At 39.1% G+C, this 25,635-nt stretch overlaps 1 protein-coding gene across 1 annotated transcript; it reads right to left on the reverse strand.

Annotated features, from left to right (window-relative positions):
* Positions 1-372: 372 nt before the first annotated feature.
* Positions 373-25,142, reverse strand: LOC117346313 (vomeronasal type-2 receptor 26-like). Its single transcript, XM_033915711.1, has 5 exons — positions 24,765-25,142; positions 14,636-15,424; positions 11,545-11,772; positions 3,005-3,131; positions 373-1,268 (listed from the first exon to the last, which is right to left on the reverse strand). Exons 1-5 carry the CDS (start codon positions 25,140-25,142, stop codon positions 373-375), a joined length of 2,418 nt encoding a protein of 805 aa, XP_033771602.1.
* Positions 25,143-25,635: the final 493 nt, after the last annotated feature.

Genomic DNA, 25,635 nt, shown 5'->3' on the forward strand with positions numbered 1-25,635 from the left:
AATCAACTTAATTTTTCAACCTACTCTTCTTCAGCCCTTGAGAATGATGAACATACAGCTGGCTTTGAATATTGGATGGACTCTGAACAAGTTTAAATGAAACTATAGAACTGACAAATTTCTGACATAATGCAATATTTTGTTATTTTTGGGCTCCTTTTTCTAAGGTGTGCTAGCGTTTTTAGCATGCGCTACATTGCCGCTCACGATAACGCCGCGCTATGTGCCAAAAACTAATGCCAGCTTAATGGAGGCGTTAGCGTCTAGCGCTCTTGGCATTGCAGCGCGCTCTAAGCGTGTGCTATAACCACTAGCGTAGCTTAGTAAAAGGAGCCCTTAGTTCTCCTTTAACATTTCATTTAACAAGTCAATTCATTTTTTTTTTATATACTTCCTATTGTTCCTTTCAGGCCTCAATAGAATAATGTAGCACTTGGGAATAAAGATACACCCCAGTATTCCAAAACCGGAGGCCAGGATAGCAAATATCTCCACTGCTACCATATACTTGCCCCTGGTGCTCAGGTATGTAGGGATGAAAGACACCCAGACACTGCAGAATACCAGCATGCTGAAGGTGATGTGTTTGGCCTCATTGAAACTGCCAGGCAGATTTCTTGCTAGAAAAGCCACAATAAAGCTGATACCAGCCAGAAATCCCAGGTAACCCAAAACACAGTAAAATGCAATTGCCGACCCTTCATTGCATTCAATTTGAATTGTTCCATCTTCTCCTTCCATGTTAAGATGTGGGAATGGAGGAGCAGCTACTAACCAGATGAGGCAAAGGAAGACTTGAAGAAGGGAACAGGAAAGGACTATAGAGTATGAGACCCTGGAACCCATCCATTTCCGGAGCTTGCTTCCAGGTTTGGTGCTGTGGAAAGCCATGACCACAGTGATTGTTTTTGCCAGGACAGAGGAGAGAGAGATGGAGAAAGTTATTCCAAAGGCAGCCTGTCGGAGAACACAAGTCACTTTATCAGGATGGCCTATGAATATCAATGAGCAAAGGAAGCAGAGCATGAGGGAGACTAGAAGAATGTAGCTTAGGTTCTTGTTGTTGGATTTCACGATAGGAGTAGCCTGGTAATAAATGAAGATTCCCAGAATGACAGCAGTGATGAAGAAAAAGAAAATGCTGATAAGTGTCAAAATGATTCCCAAAGTTTCTTCATGGGAAAGGAAGCTTATTGGTTTTGGGACACAGGCATCTCTTTTTTCATTGGGCCACTGGTCCTCTGGGCATCTTATACAGTCATCCATATCTGAGAAGAAATAGAATTTTCTTAGCATCTGAAAAATGGCCTCAGTTTTCAAGAATAGCTAAATATTGCTCTAAATTTTAAAGATGTTTAGGTTGAAATTCAGCTGATGATACTTAGCATTTTGCTGAACACAGATGACTTTATGTCCATAAATTCAATGATGGGCCATGCCACTAGCCAAAGTAAGTCAGAGAATTGCTTGACAGTGCGCATAGAGTCCATGAACCATGGACGTTTAGGGGTGTTCTTGAGGACATCTTTGCTTTGGGGAAGTAAAATACTTGCAAAAAATGGAATGTCCAAATTTGTACCTATTTTTGCTCCCTTTTTTAAAAATCATAAAGAATGTGCAAAGTTTGCAAGAACATTATTGATTACAAGCCCATTAAATTATATTTATGAAAAAAACCTTCACATATAGCTTGAGAAATGTCAGAGGGGTTTTCACATAGATGGAACATAGATGGGCCATAGACGGGGATTACATTTAAGCTCATGGGTTTCAGAATATTGTATTCTTTGATGCATAAATATCACATCTACATAATAACATTTATGTGGCCCATAGACTAGGGTTACCCAATAGCTTCAGTGAAAAGAGGATGGAATGAGACATCTGGATTTTACTTCTATTGAAAGCAATGGAAGTAAAACCTGGATGTCTTAATCCATCCTCTTTTTACTGGAGCCATATGGTAACCGTACCATAGAGCTGCTTAATTTTGTTTCCTAAATGTTGGTACACTGTTATTGAATTGCCTGCTAAGTGTTTTTGCAGATTAATTGTTGATATTTGTTACTTTAAAAGAATAGCATTACCGTTTTACTAAATTATGCATGTTCTTTGTGCTAAAAAGTGTAGGAGGCTTATGGTGCCATACTATACTATGCTTTGGTCTTATATCTCACCAAATCCTCCTAAAATCGATTTCTAAAGATGCAGAGTTTTATTTTTCAGCTTGAGAAAAGTGTAGAAAGAGAAAGACCCGCAGTTTGGAGTAGGGAGAAGCAGCTTGTTTTTTTGGTTAATAGTTTGGTGGAATCTTATAGAGAATTGCTCTAAGTTGCTGGCTACCTTTATACAAATAGCTCTGGGGATCAGTGTCCCAGTCCCTGAATATACTGGTAAAGGGGGAATTTCTATTTGTCCTTTTTACCCTCTTTTTCCCTGATAGTGTCCTTGTGGCCTCCCTCCTGTACACATAACTATCTATAGGGTACCATAGGAGGCCAGGGGTTACATTAAAAAAAATAAGAGCCCCCAATCCCCTCCTACCCTCCCAATGACATCTTCTTTCCCTCCAGTCTCTTTAAGAAGCTTATCATCTTGATGCTTCTGATCACTATGAATAGGACAGCAGGTGGAATTGATCACAGGTTTTTTTAATTCAAATATCACATAAATAACATTCCATATGTTAGTGACTCTTATGGTAAAATAGGCTACAATAAAAGGCCAGTTTGTATTATACCTTTATAATTATTCTCCCAAAAATCCATTAGCTGTCGGGCCCCTAGTGTACACTTAAGCTTGGGTACCTCCACTATATACTTCTGGATCTGAATAATCTACTGGATTCTTCTAAGTAACCAAGCCCAACCACTGTTAGAGACAGAATTCTGGGATGGATGGTCTATTGGTCTTTTTTCAATACGGCTTTTATCATATTCATAGAACAGACATCGTACTGAATAACCTGCCACCATGAGCATCTCAAGTGTTACACATCACTCACCAGTTTGATTGGAGATCTCTCTACCTGTACAGGGAGTACAGTCATAGCAGCAGACTGGCTTTCCTTCTCTGGGTAATTTCCTATAGCCAGGAGAACAGCTCGGATTGCATCTGGACTGTGGAGGTGACTGAAAATTGAGGGAAAAAAACCTGTCTTCAAATGACAGTGAACTGTAGTGTATAAAATGCACATTATTTTTCTACTACTACTACTACTAATAATTATTATTATTTCTAGAGCACTATCAGATGCACGCAACACTGCACAGAGTCACAAAGAATAAGAAAACAGACCCTGCTCAAAAAGAGCTTACAATCTAAAGAGCCAAAATAGACAAATAGGATATCATGGATACAGTTAAGTGGAATGATTAATCAGTAGGCTGGGTTGGAGGGCAGAGGAGTAAGGTTAAGGATTGAAAGCTATATCAAAAAGGTGTTTTATTTTATTTATTTTTTTTATTTATACTTTTGAATACATTTACAATATCCAATAATTCAAGGAAAAAAAGAAAAATCTCTCAAAACAATTCATAATCATTCATTCAAACAAAATTCTTTTTAAGCCCACGTTATGGGGAAACATGTTACAATTTCTAAACAAACAAGTTTAAAGGAAAAAATTAAGGACAAAAATTCTCAGTTCGTCCTAGCGAACCTTGAATCATTCCTTACTAATAGGGATTCTAATTTCTCCTCTTATTCTCTACAGATGAAACAAAATCATTTCTGTTCTCTCGCTACTAAAAATTGCTGTAATTGTATGGGGTCCCAAAAAACATACTCAATATCTTGCAACTTAATCAAACATTTACAAGGAAATTTCATGTAAAAAGATGCCTCTTGAGCCAAAACTCTAGCTTTTAACTTCAAAAATTATTTTCTTCTCAACTGAGTTGTTCTAGAAACATCCGGAAAATCTTAACCAAATCTCCACAAAATTTCATTAACCTGTTTTTAAAGTAAAGTTTCATTAATAACATCTTATCTATTTCACTCATGCATGTTATCACCAGGGTGGACTGACTCTGAATCACATCCTGAGTATCTTCCAAAAACTCAGTCAAATTTACTTCAGTAATGACCAGATGGTCCACCTCCTGGGCAGATTCTATTTTTTTTGGAGGAATATAATAGTAATTATTTATAGGAAAATTCTCAGCATTAGCCAATCCCAATACTTCTTTTTTTTATATATATATATTCTTTATTCATTTTCAAAATTACATTAAGTGTAAAATATATTCATTCACAGTAACAATAAATATATCACTTATAAACAATCATTAGTACATTATATAAATTTTTATCCCTTCCCCTTTCCCATCCCTCCCATCCATATCTTCCATTATTATATAATATATGTAATAATAAAAATACCCCCTCCCTATATCCTGAACTGATAATTAAAAGAGAAATAATTTTACTTAATCCTTACAATATTTTGTTAATGGTTTCCACACATCCTGAAATTTCTTAAAGTATCCCCTTTGTAAAGCAATAAATCTTTCCATTTTATAGATATGGCATAAAGAATTCCACCAAAAGTTATAATTTAATCTCTTCCAATCCTTCCAATTATATGTAATTTGCTGATTGGCAACCCCAGTCATTATTAGTAATAATTTATTATTGTTAGCAGAAATCTGACTTTTTGCTCTCATTTCCATACCAAATATCACAGTATCATAAGATAATGCCACTGGGTTATCTAATAAATTATTAATTTGGTCCCAAATTGATTTCCAAAAATTCATAATATATGGTCAATGAAACAATAAATGATCTAAAGTTCCTACTTCTAGATGACAATGCCAGCATCTATTAGACAAAGAACTATCTAATTTTTGCAACCTAACAGGGGTCCATAACGCTCTATGTAACAGAAAAAACCAAGTTTGTCTTATAGATGCAGACACCGTACATTTCATCCTCCAAGACCAAATTCGTGGCCATTGAGATGCAGTAATTTCATGCTTAATCTCAATGCTCCAAATATCTCTTAAACCAGTTTTTAATTTCTTTTTAGTAAATCCACTTAATATTTTATACCACTGGGTGGCCTGGTGACCCAAGAAGTCTGTCTGAAAACAAAGAAACTCCATACTATAATGATTATTAAGATTTTTCCAATCAGGGAACCCCGCCTGAATGGCATGCTTCAGTTGCAACCATCTAAAAATTTCTGATTTATTAAGTCCAAACTTATGCTGCAACTGTGAAAATTCAAGCATAGCACCATTAGAAATAACATCATCCAATATACGTATTCCTGCTATCATCCAATGCTTCCAGACTAGCCTTTCTCCGCCAATTTGAATCTTGGAGTTTACCCATATAGATTGACTTGTAGATTTGCAAATTGGAATAGTTGTTAAATTGCTTACATACCGTAAAGTTTTCCATGTATTGGCTAGTATTCTGTTGTCCTTACTGTAACTAGGCATTTTGATACTGAGCACATGGCACAGACGCAATGGAGACATGAGTTGCCATTCTATCCATAACCAGTCTGGGAGTTTTCCTATGAGTTCTGGGAGGATCCAATACATACCATGGCGCAAAATATAGGCTTGATGGTACCTATAAAAATTTGGAAAATTTACCCCTCCCTCTGAAATTGATCTTTTTAAGGATACCAAAGCCACTCTAGGAGTTTTACCCAGCCAAATAAATTTTAACAGAATGCTATTTAATTTTTTATAAAAGGACCCTTGAAAATATACCGGTAACATACCCATCTGGTAACAAACCACAAGCAAGATAGTTTGGACTCTCCCCCACCAAGAAAGGTGTAAAGGATTCCATTGCTCACACATTTCCGTAACCTTCTGCAACAACGATTTTTCATTTATTTTCATTGTTTCATCCAATGTATTTTTAATCCAAATGCCTAAATATTTTATTCCATCTTCCTTCCAAAGAAAAGGAAATGAATCAAACAAACCTTTTGTACAGTGTACATTGAATGGAAGAATTTCTGATTTAGACCAATTTATCTTATAGCCCGAAAATTTCCCAAAATTCTCAATCATTTGAAGTAAACATGGAATGGTTGTCTTAGGATTCCTTAAATAGAGCAAAATATCATCCGCATAAGCCGAGATCTTATATTCTCGATCCTTATGAGGAATACCCTGAATCTCCTCCGCTTGCTGAATAGCTAATAACAAGGGTTCCAAAACAATATCAAAAAGCAAAGGAGATAAGGGACAACCTTGTCTAACCCCCTGTTGCAACCTAAATCCTTCTGAAAAATTATTATTAATATACAATTTAGCAACAGGGGAACTATACAATGCTTGAACCATTTGTATAAATCCTGGGCCAATACCAAACCATGCCAACATTTGGTACATAAAGGTCCATTCAACACGATCAAAGGCCTTCTCTGCATCAAGAGATACAGAAAAAACCGGATCATTTAAGGCTTTTGACAAATTCAGCATATGACATGCAAGCCTAGTGTTGTTAGAAGAATGCCTTTGAGCAACGAATCCTGTTTGGTGCAATCCAATAATAAAAGGGAGAGGTTTAGCCAAACATATAGCCAAAATTTTAGCTAACAGTTTTCCATCAACATTAATTAAAGAAATAGGCCTGTAGTTTGAAACCACTGTAGGATCTTTATTTGGCTTAGGCAAAACTATGGTTAACGATTCTGCCATGGTACCTGTAATACAACCAATATTTCTTTAAAAAACTTCCTTAATAGAATTTCAGGTGACAATAAATGAGTTATTGGGAAATTGACTAAGCGTAGATTTTTCCCTCTATTCATATTTTCCATAGATTCTATTTTAGCATGTATCACCGTAGAATCTTTAACAGCAGATACCGAAACAGCTTGAAGTGTATTACATTGAGTCTCCATAACATTTAATCGTTTATCCAAACAATTTAAATTGGAATCCACATTTTCTAATTTATGAGAAACTGACTGAGAAAAGTCCCCCATTTGTCTCATCATTGTCCTGAGAAACCCTTCAACTCTAGAAATTCCTAACCATAAATTTTTAAGGGTTATATCTTGTGTTTCCTCCGTTAGTGGATTTTCCTCCAATCCAACTGAAAAAATAAATGGTTTAGGTATTTCAGTATAAACTAATTTATTAATGTGGGTGGAGGATACCACTTGTCCATTGGAATTAGTAGGGTTTATATTCCTACTATCACTAGATACTGGGTGAAGGGGAGGAGTCCGTTCGAGGGGACTCACTGAAGCTCCTGACAAAGAGGAGCCAATATTTAATGATGCTAATGAGGGATTTTCACAAAAAGATGCTTTTAAACAAGGGAAGGGGCTTGATGGACAAACTCAGGTAATTTATTCCAGGCATAGGGGGCAACTAGATGAAAGGAATGAAGTCTAGAATTGTCTATGAAACAGAACGGTAAAGCTGAGTGACTTATCTGAGGAATGGAGTTCATGGGAGGTGTATAAGTTGAGAGAAATGAGGAGAGATATTGCAGGGCAGCAGAATGAACACACTTGTAGGTCAGCAATAAGATCTTGAATTGTATGTGATGGCAAATAGGGAGCCAATGAAGTAACTTAAGGAGAGGGGCGACATGAGCGTAGCGAGGTTGGTAGAAGATGAGTCGTGCAACAGAGTTTTGCACAGATTGCAAGGGGGAGAGATGACACTGTGGGATACCAGTTAGCAGTAGATTGCAGATTGTAGATTGTAGATTGTAGAGTGCGGTTACAAGTCTTGGGTAGTGTGCTCAGAGAGAAAGGGGTGAATTTTGGTGATATTGAAGAGATAGAAGCGACTAGTCTTCACAGCTTTTTGGATAGGTGTAGAAAATGAAAGGTTGGAATCGAAGACCACTCCAAGGTTGCGAGCAGAGGAGACTGGAACAATGACATTATTATTTACTGAGATGGAGAGAGGAGGAGGAGCAGAGGGTTTCGGAGGAAAGCGGAGCAGCTCAATCTAGGACATATTTAGTTTCAGATGATGGCAGGAAATGCAGACAGCAATGTCAGCCAAACAGAGACTTTTTTTGGAAGTTAGGTGAAATTTCAGGTGTAGAGAGGTAGATAATTTGAGTGAATTACTTTTCAGAATTGAAAATTAATTTAAACAGAGGTGTCTTGATAGTACTTTTCTGTACAAGATGTTTATGCTTGAAAATTTTTTTATAAAGTTGTATAAATAAATAAATAAATAAAAAGAATCATCCATAGAGACCAACACTATAAGAAATTCGACCACGTGACACCCTACTATCGGCAGCTGCACTGGCTACCAATGGAAGCCCGAGTAAGGTTTAAATTTGCCTGCCTCTGCTTAAAAGTACTATACGGCCTGACCCCCAAGTACATAACGGACCTTTTCGCATTTTCTAATAACAAACTCAAGAGAAACACACACCTAAAACTCATTTCCCCTCCAGTTAGAGGCTGCAAAATGAAAAAACACCACGAACACCTTCTCTCTCACCAAGCAGTCCTATGGGGCAAAGACTTAGACCAACTGCTTTCGCCCACTACATACGGGGAATTCAGGAAACGCCTAGAAACATACCTGTTCCAGAAATACCTAAACAATTGACCCACTCTCCCTCTCCCTCCCCCCTCCCTATTCCACCTGAACTTATAGCACTGTTATAAATATAATCTGTTATCTTCATCTTATCGTAACTTTACATTTCTATTTATCCCCAACAGGTCCTGTCGGACATTACCTACTAAAATGTACATATTACATTTTCGCTCAGCAAATTGTATTTCTATACTATTGCCTCCTGAGGTCTCTGATCTCTGTATTTCCTCTGAATATCTGCTTATTGTATTTCGCTGAATGTCCAGCACTCTTGATTGTAAACCGCCTAGAAGTCGCAAGATTGTGGCGGTATAGAAGAATAAAGTTATTATTATTATTATTATTATCTGAGAGTCATCAGCATATAGGTGATACTGGAAGCCATGGGAGGAGATTAGGGCACCGAGGGAAGAGGTGTAGAAAGAGAAGAGGTCCTAAATCAGAACCCTGGAATACACCAACCACTAATGGGGTAGCAGCAGAAGAGGACACATAGAACACTAAAAGTATGTTGGGAAAGGTAGGAGGCAAACCAGGAGAGGACCGGAGGACAGAATCACAGAATCCAAATGAGGACAGCGTATCAAGGAGTAAGCTTTGATTTACAGTATCAAAGGCAGCAAACAGGTCAAGAAGGATAAGGATAGAGTAAAGGCCTTTAAATCTGGTTAAGAACCACTCACTGCAAACCTTAGTGAGGGCAGTCTCTGTGGAGTGTTGGAGGTGAAAACCAGATTTTAGAGGATTGAGAATTGACGAGTTGAAAGAAAGTCCAGTCACTGTCAGACATTAGCATGCTCGAGTATCTTGATTAGGAACAGAAGAAGGGAGACAGGGCGATAGTTGGATGGGCAGGAGGTACATCCTGTAGGCAGTCAGCTGGTGCCAGTGACTGTCCTCCTTCCCAGTGTTCCGCAGCACACCTGTAATCTCAGGAGGTGCCACGGCACACAGTTTGTGATACACTGCTCTACAGATAATTTACTCCTAGAACAGCTAATTATAGCCAACTATTTTTCATAGGAAGTAATATTAATGAATTAATAAGTACACATTTCTGTAGAGGTGTTTAGGGTTACTACCATTAAGACATGTTTTACTGTTAATCCCAATTATTAGTAACTAATCCCTTCCTTTATTAACACGTAGTGCAGGTTTTAGCACTGGCAGTGGCGGTAACTGCTCCAATGCTCATAGGAATTCTATGACTATCAGAGCAATTATCGCCAATCCCGGCGCTAAAACCCATGCTATGCATTAGTAAAGTAGGGGTTAAGTCTCTGGTAATATTGAGGAGAAAATTGTATTGAACAAAATGGACATGGAGATATACCAGTGGCATAGAAGGTCAGTTAAAGATTTGCAAAGGTTTACTGTATTGGTACAATTCTATAGATTGCCATTTGCAGTTTAGAATAACTTGGGATGCCCAAAAGGTCACTTTTCTGGACATGGTAGTAGTTAAGCAGGATGAAGACTTAGGTTGTGTGTCTGAGTTTACCCCCTCTTGCTTGGCTATATGAAGAGTTTTGGTTTGTGCTGGACACTCACTTACAGGAGATTTTTGCATTGTTGGGTTTTGGCAAACTTTTCCTGTCCTGCTGTACTTAAACATTTTTTTATAATGTTTGAAGATTATGTATGATTTGAGCAAGCACTCTGTATAAAAGTTCCTGCCTACTGTTTACATCAGATTGCTGTGCTCCACTCAGCAGTGATTACTGATGATTGCTGCCATGGAGACAACAGAGAGTGAGCTGTGGGTCTGTCAAGTGTTGTCCCCTCTAATCAATATAGCTCTGATCGATTTGGTAGAAAAAACAGATGGCCAAATAAAATCATAAAATATTAAGCAAAAAGTTGTGAAAAAAATAGAGATAGGATGCGAAATAAAACAGAGGAAGGAAAGAGGCACCCCCACCTACAACCTAACCTGGCGCCATCTTGAAAAAAAAAAAAGACATGGCCGAAGCTGTAATATTCAATGGGAGAAAGTGCATAATTGGACATATTATACAATTTATCTGGTTAGGCATTAATATTCAACACAGATTAATGGTCTAAAAGGATCACATAAATAGCTGTCCTATCTTTGACTGCTAGTATAACAGGTTAATATTTTAGTGGTTGGCTGCCCCACATATTCAATATTGTTTGCTGAAAATGGCCCAGCATTGGATATTTGGGTTTAATTCTGGCACCATGTAGAATTCTGTGCCTAAATTTTAATTTTATTTTTCTAATTAATTATTCAATTAACTTCAATTACCACACCATTTAATCTAATTGAAATAATTTAGGTTAGGTATGGATTTCAGTTTGGCATCAGTAGGCCATCGTTTATAGAATCTGGCCCTTATAGTGCAAGCTTACTTTATGGTGTTGGGTGTTGCCTGTCTAGTTTGTGTTAGTTATGTGATACTGAATTTCTGGGCAGATCATAATGTGATTTTTGTAATTAGGAGCATCTAAATAGAAATTATGTTTATATATTTTTTTATACTGGATGGCTTATGCTCTTTTTTATATGATTCTAGTTTTTATTAATTTTTCACATATTATAGAATGTTGTACATAAAGAGTATTTAATATTTTTATAATTATCTTTTTATATGTGTCTTAATTTTTATACTATTTCTTTTAATTAATTAATTGTTTTATTTTATTATCATTTGTGGTTATAGCCCCTGACATAGCACTTGTGTGGACATGCTTTGTGTTATTTTGGCATAGACACCCTTTTACAAAGCCGCAGAGCTGAGTGCCATGTGGAAAATGCACCGATTCCCATTCAATTCCTATGGACATCGGAGAATTTACTGTGCCAGCCCACACTGCCAGCTTTTGAAAAAAGGGGGATAATGAATTAAAAGTTGGAAATAGAAATTTTGTGATCTGTTGTCATTCCTGCTGTATTGGATCTTGTGGATCTTCTGCTGTGGTGTTGCTTTATGTTTGTTTATATTACAAAATGTTACATTTCTCTCACCTGGGTAAAAGCAGCTTCCCACCCTATCTCTTTTTCATTGATTGTGAAATCCTCCCCAAGGGGAGCAGAAGGTTTGTAACTTCCAACAATTTTATATTTCACTTTCTTCTTGGGCAGGAAGATCAGCTTAATAATGGTGTAGTCCATGGGAAAGTCTCCATTGTCATCAAAAAAGATCTCTTCACCCATCACGTTCTTAAAGTGCACATTCCTCAGATAACGATGAAGCTAAAGAATAAAGCACACATTTTCAGGAATGTCCTGAATAGCCAGTTTTCCATTTATAAATATATTTATGAACATTTATAATCTGCAAGTCTAATGTTCAATTACATGATACAATTAAAAACACAATGACACTTAAGATCTGAAATTCAAAATGATTTAACTGGTCAGCAATGGCTGCTATCCCCAAATATTCAGTGGAATTAACCTAAAGCCTAAGCTTCAGTTTTTTTTCAGTTAATTAAATAGCTGCCTATTGGATAACTCAAATTCTTAAAACCAGCTATTAAATATTTAATACAAACAAGAATTATCTGAATCAATTTAATTTTAATCTTATCTCCCACAGTTCATTTCATAAAGTACTTTTACAACTTACCAATACTTAATTTATTAATAAATATTAGAATAATTTAGTCAGTGAACCTAATCCCCATCACTCACACTCACTTCCCAAATTTCACAAACATACTACAGTCATTGTGATTACTTTTATCCAAAACTGGATCTTGGCTAGTTCATGAGTTCATTAGTCCATGATCATCTAGTCAGAGAGGCTTCACACTGAGAGTTACACATGAAAATCACAATTTCTTAAACACAATCGGCAGGCCTCTCTGTCCTCTGTTCTTCAATTCATAAAGCATTCAGCTGATAAAGTTGTGGTGAATTTTTCTTAAGAGCACACACAGACTGTGACACTAAGCAGGTTGTGTATGGTATAGTTTGCCTGTGTGATAAATGGTACCTGGGGCAAACACGACGAAAGATCAAATTTAGGATGGTTCAACATTTTAATAATCTCAGATTGGGTAAGGAGGATACCCCACTTGTTTCGCATTGGCAAACAAATGCTCATAAGGTAGAGGATATGAGGTTTGTGGTTTTGATTCAAGTGTCTTTACCAAGTGGTGGTAATATTTCTGAGGTATTGCTTAGAAGGGAACAGAGATTAATTTGTGAGTGGAATGCAGTTGAGCCTTATGGACTCAACAAAGAAGTGGAATGGAATCTGTTGTAACAGGAATGGGGGCTGAATATGGTTGTATTCAATAAAGAAGTGGACTGGAAGTTGTTATAACTGGAACTGGAGTTGTTTGAACAGGGATATAAGGTTTATGGAGAGGAAGTGAGGTCATGCAGTTTGATTTCCTGGTAGACGGTGTGTTTTCTGCTTGTCAGCTGATCCCGGCTTGTGATGAACTCTGAATCCCTGCTCGAGTCATGCTTAGTTTACTGGTAGGTGAAAGGTGTTTTAAAGATTTTGGTGAGGTTTTAGTATGTGAATTATTTTGTATTGTAGGTGAAGTTGTGATGTTGGTGAGCCTTGCAAACACAGCTCCTGAAGACACCAGGTGGTGAAACACAGTCTTGTGTTGAGCTGAATGCTTTATGAATTGAAGAACAGGACCATCATGAGGACAGAGAGACCTGCCGATTGTGTTTAAGAAACTGTGATTTTCATGTGCTAGACTGTTGTGCAACTCTCAGATTGAAGTCTCTCTGACTAGATGATCATGAACTAATGAACTCATGAACTAACCAAGATCCAGTTTTGGATAAAAGTAATCACAAATACTGTAGTATGTGTGTGAAAGTTGGGAAATGAGTGTGAATATGAGTGATAGGGATTAGGTTCACTGACTAAATTATTCTGATATTTATTAATAAATTAAGTATTGGTAAGTTGTAAAAGTACTGTAATGAAATGAACTGTGGGAGATAAGATTAAAATTGAATTGATTCTGATAATACTTGTTTGTATTAAACATTTAATAGCTGGTTATCAAATATTCAGTTGGAGATAACTGCTGTAATCATGAACTGGTTTCAAAAGGTTACAAGGAACATCTACAAAGGCTAAGGATTGACATCAGGAATACATGTCGTGTCAGAAGACCCTCTCAGAAATTCAGGCCAGATGCATCTCTTGTATTGAAGAAGGCAGAGGGAAGACCAAATGATGACAGCCACTATGGTTAAAAAATGAGGCTAATAAGGAATGTAAATGAAGGAAAAAGAAAATAGTATATTAGAGTTACAACCTCCACACTCTGAGACTGAGGGTTCAAGCCCAGCACTGATCCTTGTGACCCTATACAAATCACTTAACCCTCTCTTTCCCCAGTTATATTAGATAGAGCTTGAGTCCTCTGGGACAGATAGGGAAAGACACTTGAGTACCTGAATGTAGATAACTGATAACCTCCATTGATAGGAATTATATAAATAACTAATGAACCTGATGTGGTGCAAAATAGAGTCCAGTGGGGTTTGGAGAAACCACCATACACTTAAAGGGTTATGGTGAGATGTGTTCCTGGGCCTGTTTGTGTGAAGTTCACTGCAGTGTTCCACTTCTCTGGTGGCCTGTCTGTTAAAAATGTTGTCCCCTCCTTCATTCCAATGGCTTATTTTTACATTTTCCACTTTGACTTTTTTCTTCTAAAATGGTTCAAAAAAGATACAGTAGATGCACCAAAAACAAGCACATCTGAGAAATGGCCATTTTTTAAACAAATAGATATTTTGTTGTTTTGAAAATCGTCATATTCCACAAAATGTTCTAATCTCAGATTTGGAAATTATATTGAAAATGCCCCTCCACATATTTTTTGAGATATGGGAATTCCATAGAGATTTTACTCACAATTTACAGCCCATATACCCAAATTTATGTGAAGGTACAACTATTTCATTCTGACCAAAATCTGAAGAATTGTTTTAAGATGAGTGCAAAAGTCTAGATAACACATTTGGTAATAATAAATCTTTTAAATAAGATGGATCTCCCTCCACGCTACCAGTAGCCAATTGCCACCAATTCTATTTCTGAATATAGCATTCCTTTATGAAATGATGTTACCTTCCATGGCAAATAATCTGATAATCTCTGTCGGTCTCCATTCCACATGGTGGTATTTCCAGAGCCAGAGAAAAGCATGTCTTCCAGTGCATGTGCCAGAGCATACACAGCATTGTAAATGGTATAACTGCTGCCAAAGTGGGAATTGGTACAGTGGGAATAGTAAGAATGGTTTTTTGTATATTTACATGATTTTCTGATATTTTTGGCACAGAAATCTTGACATAGTCCATTCCACCACGCATTAACATCTGAACTTTTAGGAAACAAAATAGGATTTACCTCTTGTACAAATTTTAAAAAGCTTGGAATATTTTTCTTCATTCCTGTGAATAGCAAGGTGTTATTCTGGAAATTAGATTTCAATTGGTGGCTGGTTGTAAAATCAAAGTCAGTTATGATGATACAGACCTTGCCAGGTATCTCTAGAATATTTATCCAATTAATGAAAGGCCATGAAAGCTGTATTTCAAAATAGCTAATGATTACTTTAGTTGATGATTTATGAATAGTCTTCCTCATTTTGCTAATTCTTCGATCTACCCACTTTTTGAGTATTTCTATGAATTCAATACAGGCTCCATTCTGCTTAATCCTTTCTTTCAGGAGATGGACAAACTGCAGGCTGTTGTCATCTTCATATATAATGATACCAACCCAAGTCCAGTTGAAATGTTTCAGTAATTTCATGATCCCAGCAATGATCTGAAGAATGTTGGGCACAGTCTGATATAGATAAGGAAACTTAACAATATATCTGTTAAAAGGATTCTGAGAAGCATAACTGATCTGTCAAGAAATATAGTTAATTCAGAATTATCTTTATCTACCAGAAATTGTGGAGTTAGCTACTAAGTTACAGTAAAATATTACATGTTAACATAGCTTAGTTTTCTATAGAGTCAATAATAAAACTTGTAATTATGATCAACCCCACAAACTGTATTATTGTTATGCCCTGAAGCATTAGGCCAGTAATGGGCAGTCCAGTTCTTCTGGGCACAATCTTAAATAAAGACTTCCTTAAAAAGGGTTTTCCCAAATAAAGACTTCCTAACCCCCAGAGCAGACTCTTATCCTACTGAAGTCACTTCAATTTCGTGAGGCCACCCCCTCCTTCAAACATATTATCAGACCCTTGAGGTCAACCCTATTTCCCAGAAGCAACTGCCTCCAAAGTCACCTTACCAGATCTCTCACCCACCTCAAGTCACTCTAGCCCCTTAACTCCCCAGAAATCCAGTGGACCTACCAATGAAATCCTTGCTGTCTAGCAGATAGGGAAAGAGTTATCCCATTCTATTTTGCTCCATCAGGCTCTGAATTCAAAATAGATTACTTCTAGGGTTTGCATTACCAGTTAAAAATACAATATGAAAATTCCTTATTCCTTATTTCACAATTTCACCTCAGCAGTAGACGTATAAAACTACTTAAGGAGAGTAAAAATGTCAGAATAACGTCTGCCTCAGATGCTAAACCCCATGGAATGCTTTGGTAGGTCCTGTGGGTTTAGGGAGAAATGAGTTTGAGGTTGGGGATTCTGTAAAGGGTCTTCAGGAGGGTAATATTCTTTTCTGTGGAGGGAAGGTTGACTTTGGGTGATAAGTCTATTCTGGGGATTGGGATGATTTTGAGTGATAGGGTTGGAAGAAGAGTATGAAGGGAGGCACATACCTCTTTGTATGCATTCGTCCTTTTAACATAGAAACATGATGGCAGATGAAGGCTAATTGACACATCTAGTATGTCCTTCTGCAGCATCCACTATCTCCTTTTCTCCCTCCCTAAGGGATCTTATGTGCCTGCCTCAAGGTTTCTTGAATTCAGATACAGTCTTTGTCTCAACAACATCTACCGAAAGACTATTCCATGCTTCTACAACCCTTTCAGTAAAAAATATATATTTCCTTAGATTACTTCTGAGCCTATCACCTCTTAACCTCATTCTATTCCCTTTCACTCTGGAGTTTCATTTCAGTTGAAAGAGACTCACCTTGTGTGTATTTATGCCACACAGGTATTTAAATGTCTCCATAATATCTCCACTCTCCTGCCTTTCGTCCAGAGTACACATATTGAGATCTTTAAATCTATACCTATACATCTTATTATGAAGACAGAAATATTTGTTAAGCAATCCTGTCTTATCTTTATCAGCTGTTTTTACCATGTCAGCTATTTTTTCTTCCATTTATATCTCTGCTTTCCTAACTATTCATCCAGCCTTTTTTTAATTATCCTAGATAGTTTTGCCTGTGTTCCTCTTTCTGTGATCTTTTGTGGTTTATGAAAGCTAATCTCTTTTCTTTAGTTTCTCATCTTCTACTTTTGAGAACCAAAGCCGCTTTGTTTTCCTCGTAATTTACTTACTGTCCTTACAAAATGACTTGTTGCCTTGTAATTGCTCCTTTCAGTTTTGTCCACTGGTTTCCTACTCCTTCCAGATGTTCCCATCCAGAAAAAAATTCCTTGACGCGATCCCCCATCTGAATAAAGTTATTTTTTTTCTATGAGTGGAAGCTTCACTTTTGAATGAGCTCTCTCTACACTTGTCTTAATATTAAACCACATGATGTGGTGATAACTGATGCCAGATAATCACCCAATGTGACATCAGAAACACTTTCCCCATTTGTAAACAGTAAATCCAGTATAGAAACATAGAAACATAGAAATAGACGGCAGATAAGGACCACGGCCCATCTAGTCTGCCCACCCCAATGACCCTCCCCTACCTTTCTCTTTGAATAGATCCCACGTGTCTATCCCATTTGGCCTTAAAATCAGGCACACTGCTGGCCTCAATAACCTAAAGTGGAAGACTATTCCAGCGATCAACCACCTTTTCAGTGAAAAAGAATTTCCTGGTGTCCCCATGCAGTTTCCCGCCCCTGATTTTCCATGGATGCCCCCTTGCTGCCGCGGGACCCTTGAAAAAGAAGATATCTTCTTCCACCTCGATGCGGCCCGTGAGATACTTGAATGTCTCGATCATGTCACCCCTCTCTCTGCGTTCCTCGAGTGAGTACAGCTGCAACTTATCCAGCCATTCCTCGTACGGGAGATCCTTGAGCCCCGAGACCATCTGGGTGGCCATTCTCTGGACCGACTCCAGTCTCAGCACATCCTTACGGTAATGCTGCCTCCAGAATTGCACACAGTATTCCAGGTGAGGCCTCACCATGGATCTATACAATGGCATAATGACTTCAGGCTTACGGCTGACGAAACTCCTGCGTATGCAACCTATGATTTGCCTTGCCTTGGATGAAGCTTGCTCCACTTGATTGGCAGTCTTCATGTTCTCACTGACGATCACCCCTAATTCTCGTTCTGCTTCAGTTCTTGTTAGGATCTCGCCATTAAGGGTGTAAGGCTTGCATGGATTATGGCTACCCAGGTGCATGACTTTGCATTTTTTGGCATTGAAGCTGAGTTGCCAGGACCTAGACCAGCTCTCCAGTAGGAGTAGGTCGTGCATCATGTTGTCGTACATTGAATTTATGTCTGTTGTGCTTTTGCCCACTACATTGCTTAGTTTGGCGTCATCGGTGAATAATGTTATTTTACCTCACAGCCCTTCTGCCAAGTCTCTTATAAAGATGTTGAATAGGATCGGGCCCAGGACCGAGGGTGTGGCACTCCACTGATTACCTCCGTCATTTCGGAGGGGGTGCCGTTCACCACTACCCTCTGAAGCCTACCTCCAAGCCAGTTCCCAACCCATTTCGTCAATGTTTCACCCAATCCTATAGAACTCATCTTGCTCAGCAACCTGTGGTGTGGTACGCTATCGAATGCTTTACTGAAGGCCAGGTATACGATGTCCAGGGACTCCCCAACATCCAGCTTCCTCATCACCCAGTCAAAGAAGCTGATCAGGTTGGATTGGCAGGATCTCCCCTTAGTAAATCCATGTTGACGGGGATCCCGTAGATTCTCCTCGTTCAGGATCGTATCCAATTGGCGTTTGATTAGAGTTTCCATTAGTTTACACACTATTGATGTGAGACTCACTGGTCTGTAGTTTGCTGTCTCCATCTTGGAGCCTTTCTTGTGGAGTGGAATGACGTTAGCCGTCTTCCAGTCCAACGTGACGTTACCCGTACTAAGGGAGAGATTGAAGAGCGCGGATAGCGGTTCCGCCAAGACATCACACAACTCCCTGAGCACCCTAGGGTGTAGGTTGTCAGGCCCCATTGCCTTGTTAACCTTAAGCTTTGACAGCTCGCAGTAGACACCGCTGGGTGTAAACTCGAAATTACTAAACGGGTCATCTGCGTCAACCCTTGACAGTAGCTGAGGGCTGAGTCCTGGCACCTCGCGGGTGAAGACTGAGCAAAAGTATTCATTTAACAGTTGGGCTTTTTCCGAGTCTGCTTCTACAGTCCCCATCTGGTTTCCTAAGACGTACTATCCCGCCTGAGTTCTTATTTCTGTCACTGATATACCTGAAGAAGTATTTCTGGATGTTCTTCGCTAGAGAATCCTCCATGCGGAATTTGGCCTCCCTAAGTGCTGTTTTGACGGCTTTTGACTTGGCCAGATAGATTTCCCTAGAGTCCTGTTTCCCTGATTGTTTTTAAGAGATGAATGCTTTTTTCTTCTCCTTGATGAGGTCCAAAATCTCTGCAGAGAACCACTGTGGCTTATTGTTCCTTCGCCGTTTACTTACTGATTTAACATAGCGGTTTGTTGCTTCTTGTATGGTGGCTTTCAAAGTCGACCACATTTCTTCCACGTTATCGGTTTCTGCTTGGCTTTGTAGCGCCTGGTGAACGAAGTCTCCCATTTCTTTGAAGTTTGTGTCCTTGAATTTAAGGACCTTGGTCAGTGTGGTAGATTTAGTGAAACCTTTCCTGAGATTGAACCATATCATTTTGTGGTCACTGGAGGCCAATGTGTGGCCCACCGAGACCTCTGTGACATTTTCTCCATTGGTAAGTATCAGGTCCAGTATTGCCTGATCCCTTGTTGATGCCTGAGTTTTGCTCCCTTCATAGAGTTTAATAGCCTCCTGCTGCTGCCGGAAGCAGATGAAAGCGTGTCCCAATCCACATCAGGCATGTTGAAGTCACCTAACAATACCGTGTTCCCACGCAAGGTGATATTCTCTATATCTCCAATTAATTCCATATCTAGGTCATCCTGTTGTCTTGGGGCTCTGTATATTACACCAAGATACAGGCATTTGTCCTTCCCTCTGGCCAAATTTACCCAAAGGGATTCCCCAGTGTAGTGGACATCTGTGATTCTAGTGACCTTAATGTCATCTTTAGTATATAATGCTACACCTCATCCCATTTTGCCCTCCCTGTCCCGACGAAGCAAGTTGTAAACAGGTATGACCATGTCCCACCCGTGGGAATCCGTGAGCCAGGTCTCAGATATCGCCACCACATCCAGGTCGGCATTCCTCATTTCTGTTTCTAATTCCGGGATCTTGTTTCCCAGACTGTGGGCGTTTACGTACATAGCCCTCCATGTTGTATGTTTGTTATGTCTCAGTGGGGATGTTCCCGCTTGAGCTACTTGGACACCTTTAGCATTATTTGCATATTTTGTACTTTCCCTAGACCCAGAGTTACAACGTGCACCTATCCTGGACTCCCCAGACCCAGAACTACAGTGTGTTCCTATCCCAGACTCGGAAATGTGTTTACCCTGTGGGGGATTCCCGCTTGGGCTACTTGAACTCCTTTAGTACAATTTGCAATGTGTTTTCTCTCGCTGGTCCCAGAATTACAATGTGTACTCCCTCTAGACCCAGAATTACAATGGGTACTCCCCTTAGACCCAGAATTGCAATGTGTACTCCCCTTAGACCCAGAATTACAATGTGACCCAGAATTATAATGTGAGCCAACCCCATACTCGAAAGTGTGTATACTCTCCCCTGACCCAGATCGGTGTTTACTTACCTTAGTCTCAAAAAAGTATTGGCAGCTTAGCTCGCCAGGTAGGTTTTTTGTGCCCGTACCCTCTCCCAACTTACCTAGTTTAAAGCCCTGTGTAGTAGGCGGGCTAGACGGTGTCCAAGGACGTTCTTCCCTCTTCTGGTCAGGTGTAACCCGTCTGGTCCCTGTAGTCCTTGCAATGCCTCTCCTTGGTGCAAGAACCCAAAGTTCATCTCCTTGCACCATCCCTGCAGCCAGTCGTTTGCCCTCTGGATGCGATCTTCCCTGGCACTGCCCTTGCCCCTTACTGGGAGGATCAAGGAGAAGACCACCTGCGCATCCATCCTCCTCAGCTTCTCACCCAGGGCTCTGAAGTCTTCAGGTATGCTCTCCGGGGTGCTCCTGGCGGTGTCGTTGGTTCCGACGTGGATGAGAATCATGGGGAAGTGGTCACGGGGCTTGAAGAGTCTGTCCAGGCAAGCAGTTACATCCGGGATCCTGGCCCCTGGCAAACAGCAGACCTCTCTTGATTGCAGGTCTGATCTACAAATTGGACCCTCAGTGCCCCTCAGCAGCAAATCACTGATGACCACCACTCTGCGCTTCTTAGGGGTGGGCCGATCTGTTGGCTCCGGAACTAGAACCGTCTGCTGAACAACTTCCTGTTCCTCGTTGTCAGGACCTTCCTGTAGCAGCTGGTATCTGTTCCTCAGGGTGATTTGTGGTGTCGATGTAGAGCTACCCTGTATGTGAAAGAAAGAGACAGAATAAGGTCTTCTGCGTTTTCCTGTGGAGGAAGTTACCAGCTGCCAGAAATCAGCGTCCCCAGCCACTTCCTGTATTCCGACGGTTGGTCTCAAGTTTGCAGGTTTGGATGCTTTGGGTGTCTCTGGGATGGTCTTGTCAGATTCCTGTTCAGCAATCTGAGACAGCTCCTGGATGACTCCGTCGATGAAGGTCTCGTCGTCTCGGATACATCTTAAGCGCTGAACCTCCGCTCTCAGGCTCCTCAGCTCTAGCTAAAGGCTTTCATCTGGCTGATCCATTCCTTCCGTCTGTGTGGAGACTGTAGACATCTTTGAGGGGTTGGCCTCGGTCTGTACAGAGACCTCTGCCCTCCATTATGGCTTCCCTTCCATCTGTACGAAGACCGTAGCCATCCCCTGGGTACTTTCGGTGACTGGACTGCCTGTCTTGATAGAAGTCTTGCTGCTTCTAGTTCTACCTGCCATTTACAAAAGTTGGTTTGGTTTTTTTTTTATATATTTTTTAGGATGGGGGCTGTTAGGTGTTGTCAGAAAGTGTTGAGATTGGTGGGATAGAGGTAGCTAGTTAGTTCTTGGTCTGGGAGATAGAGTAGTTAGTTAATTGTCAATTAAGGTTACCTGCTTGTTAGTGTGCTAGTGAGGTCAGTCTGATTAAATGTTAGAGGATAGTGTGGTCTGCCTGTTAAAATGGTTTGGGGATAGAGTGATTGGTGTGGTCCACCTGTTAAGTGTGAAAGGTTTAGTTGCTTATTGGTTAGGTAGAAAGTTGAAAGTTGAAAGACTTGGAAGAAAGTTGAAGAAAGACTGAAGTCAATTGGTTAATTAGCTAGTTGTAGAAGTTAAGAGACCAGCTAAAGTTGATAGCCCTTCCTTGATGCCCTTCTTAAGGCCCTTCGCAAAGGTGCTCTCGCTAAGGTGAGCGCCTTTGCCGCTCGCCTTGGCTGCGCACCGCTGGCTCGTCCCCTTTTATGGGGAGAGTTTGGCTGGTGACGTCGGGGGGTGGGCGGAGTTAGCTTTCGCCTCTTCCCCTGCTAGCACCGCCTTCTCTGCTCCTCTCTCCGCTTCTTCCTGCTAGCACACCCTCTGCTCCACTCACTGTTCTGCCATGTGTTCAGGACTAGGCACAGCTCCTACAGTCTCCCTTCGGCTGGTCCATTCCTGCAGAGGTTCTAGTACCAACTGCTAGAATAGTTCTCCTTGTAATAAATACAGGATTTCCATACTTCTAGAAGACCAAACAATAGGGATTTATATGGCAACAATAGGGATTTATATGGCAACAATAGGGATTTATATGGCATATTAAAATCACCTACTAATATTACTTCCCTTTTTCCTGCCATATTTTGAATGTCTTCTATTAAATACCTATTCACGTCTTCTGTCTGTAAATGAGACCTATATATTACACTAATGTAAATACATTTCCCTTCCCTCTTTCCAGTTTGACCCACAGTGCCTCTTCCATGTGGGAGAAAGCTAACAAATTTCCAAGGACAGAGCAAAACTGGAAGAGAAAAACAGATTTATGGAGAAGCTCAACACAAAGATGGACATATTTACCTGCAAGTATGAAATAAAGAGTTGTATTGATATGGGATGCAATTCTGCCTGTGTTGATGGAATATACATACTTTGTGAATGCAGCAGAGAGAAGATTCCTGGGATTGAATTAGCCTTTATAAAAGGTCAAAAGAGAAAGATGGGAATGCTGAATCTCATCAGATTGGACAAGTCAACCTCTCTGAGACCAGAAGACAAGAACCAAAGAAGGAAAGTGAAGCAAAAATAAAGAAAGATGAAGAAAAGAAGAGAATGAAGAGTGAAAAAAGAATTTTACCAGGCATAGGGTTACCATACGGTTCCAGAAAAAGAAGACGAATATAAGGAAAGAGTAAAAATCACTCTCAATATATTTATCAAAAGTAAAGTTTCAAGTTTGAAGTTTATTTAAAATTTCTTATACTTCCTAATCAGACTTCTAGGCGGTGTACAGTTATAGTAAAAACAGATATTGACTATACTACAAATTTAAAATAATAAACATCTTTAGGGGTAGTTAATGCATCCTAGGACGCTTTAACCAGGGACAAACAGAAATAAAAGGAAAAAAAGGTTGGAACTACAATATTATAGAGAAAGAGAGAACAAATTAAGGAAAGTACATTGGGAAGGGTTGCTGTGGAGGCTGAGAAGTAACGGAAAACCACATTAAGAAAATAACAGCTGGCGAAAAAGACCTCAGTTAAAGCCCCAAAGGACTAGGAAATGCTAAGACTGAAATGGTCTTTTTGCTTTATTAAACATGGAGCTACTGGTGCATTATTCCCTAGAAGATGCGCCTTGTGAAACGGGATTCTTCTGTAGGGATTTGAAGCTTGGTTGGTGGTACTTATTAAAACAGCATTTAAAACATGAAACCAAGCCAAATAAAAGGCATAACCATGCAAACTATCTTAGAATGAAATATATGGGGCTGATGTCATAAGGCAAAAACTACTTAATTGAAACATGAATAAAACCCAAAAACAGAATCGTATCTGAAGGATACCTGCTAAAACCATAAATAAAAAGTGCGCATGAAGCATTAAGATAACTTATCTAAAAGCAAATATCATAAGGGAGGAACAGATGACCCAAATGAAACAAAAAAAGATAAGAACCAAAGAGAGCCGTGTGTACTAAAATTAGAATACCATGCTTAAAATATGAAAGGACAATATGGAAACGATTAATTAGTTGAACTCAGTTAAAACACAAAAGAGTGAACTTTAAAAAAAAATATGAGATGGCAGAACTGAAGGTGGAGTTAGCACCAAGTCTGAAAGTATGTGAAAGCCAGATGGAGAGAGACTGTGGTAGACTCAACGGATTAGGCCGCAATCATTAATTGTGAGGGGGGATGGGTTTTCTGGGCTGCTGAGCTGATTGCAGCAGTCACGATTAGCTCAGCAGCCTGATTCTGAACTTATACCTGTATTGACTTGGTCTAAGTCAAAATATATAAGTTCCGTCTGGCAACCTGTCAAACCTTTTTTGTTATGGCTGAGAGATGATTAAGTCTAGGTCGGCCTACTTCCCACCCTATCCACTCCTCCAAAAATGCCCCTTTTAACTTTGGGCTTGCAGAGGCAGTGGAAAGGCCTAAGCTGGTTTTTTATATGTCTAAAACCAGTTTTAATTATCGGTACTTGAATGATCTGTCTTGTTGATCGTCCAATTACCGAATTAGGCCACTACTTCTACTTTTTTTAAAAATTATGAGCCCCTTAGCATATACATTTGACTTTGTAAGTAGATGTGCTACTAAAAATATAATTTTAATTGCCATCCTTTACTTTTGGAAGCTTATAACATTTATATGTTTATATTAGCAATTTGGATTCACTTTTATTAAAGATGATGGTCTGTAGAAATGGATTATAGAACAGGAAATGAAGTAAAATGTAGCTGTCCCCTTACTTGTGGATAGTGGTATGTTGAGATCAAATTTAATATTTGACTTGATCCCTCAAATGGGAGACCTTCTATGATAGCAGCAAGTGTTCCAGATGGTTTGCAATTATAATTAATGTTTGGCACATCCATTTGTGAGAATATATTCATGGCTGCCCTAAGTTGTGTGAGCTGATTATTGTAAGAGTCATAAAGGTGATACCCCAGTGTGATGTTGGGTAAGAGCTTTGAGCTGTTGTTAATCTCCTCCACTGCAAAGACGAAGGCCAGGAAGTTGTAGTAGCTGTTGAAGTTATATCTGTAATGAGATTCAGTATCAGATAATGTAAAAGAAACATGCAATCTGCTGCTAAGCTTATCTTTGGTAAAAGTAAATTTGACCATGCAACTCCTTTGCTTAAAGAATTACATTGGCTTCCTATGCATCCCAGAATTCTTTTTTTATTTTGAATCTTTATTGATTTTATAAACATACAAAAAATGCAAACAGTATACATTCAAAGAATTCAATAAACATCACTTACATACTTGTAAATTACTGAAACAAATTACCCATCCCTTCCCCCTTTCCCACCCTCCCTTCCTAGATGTGTGTGCAAACAAGACTTAATCTAGTGAATTATGAATCATTAATTTGTTTAACAAAAGACTCCAGGGGACTCCAAATTTCTTTAAAATTTTTACTTTTCCCAGATTTTTCCACCAACATTCTTTCATAATGGTAGTATAGGCAAAGTGTTTCCCACCAAAAGGTAAAATTTAAACGCTCCCAATTTGAAAGAATGATTTAAATTTGTTTGAAATATTATTGCAATTCTTATTGTATTGAATGTATTTTTGTATTATCCTATTGTACTGATTATTTGATTCTTTCAAT

The sequence above is a fragment of the Geotrypetes seraphini genome, chromosome 12, assembly GCF_902459505.1.
Source record: "Geotrypetes seraphini chromosome 12, aGeoSer1.1, whole genome shotgun sequence".
NCBI lineage: Eukaryota > Metazoa > Chordata > Amphibia > Gymnophiona > Dermophiidae > Geotrypetes > Geotrypetes seraphini.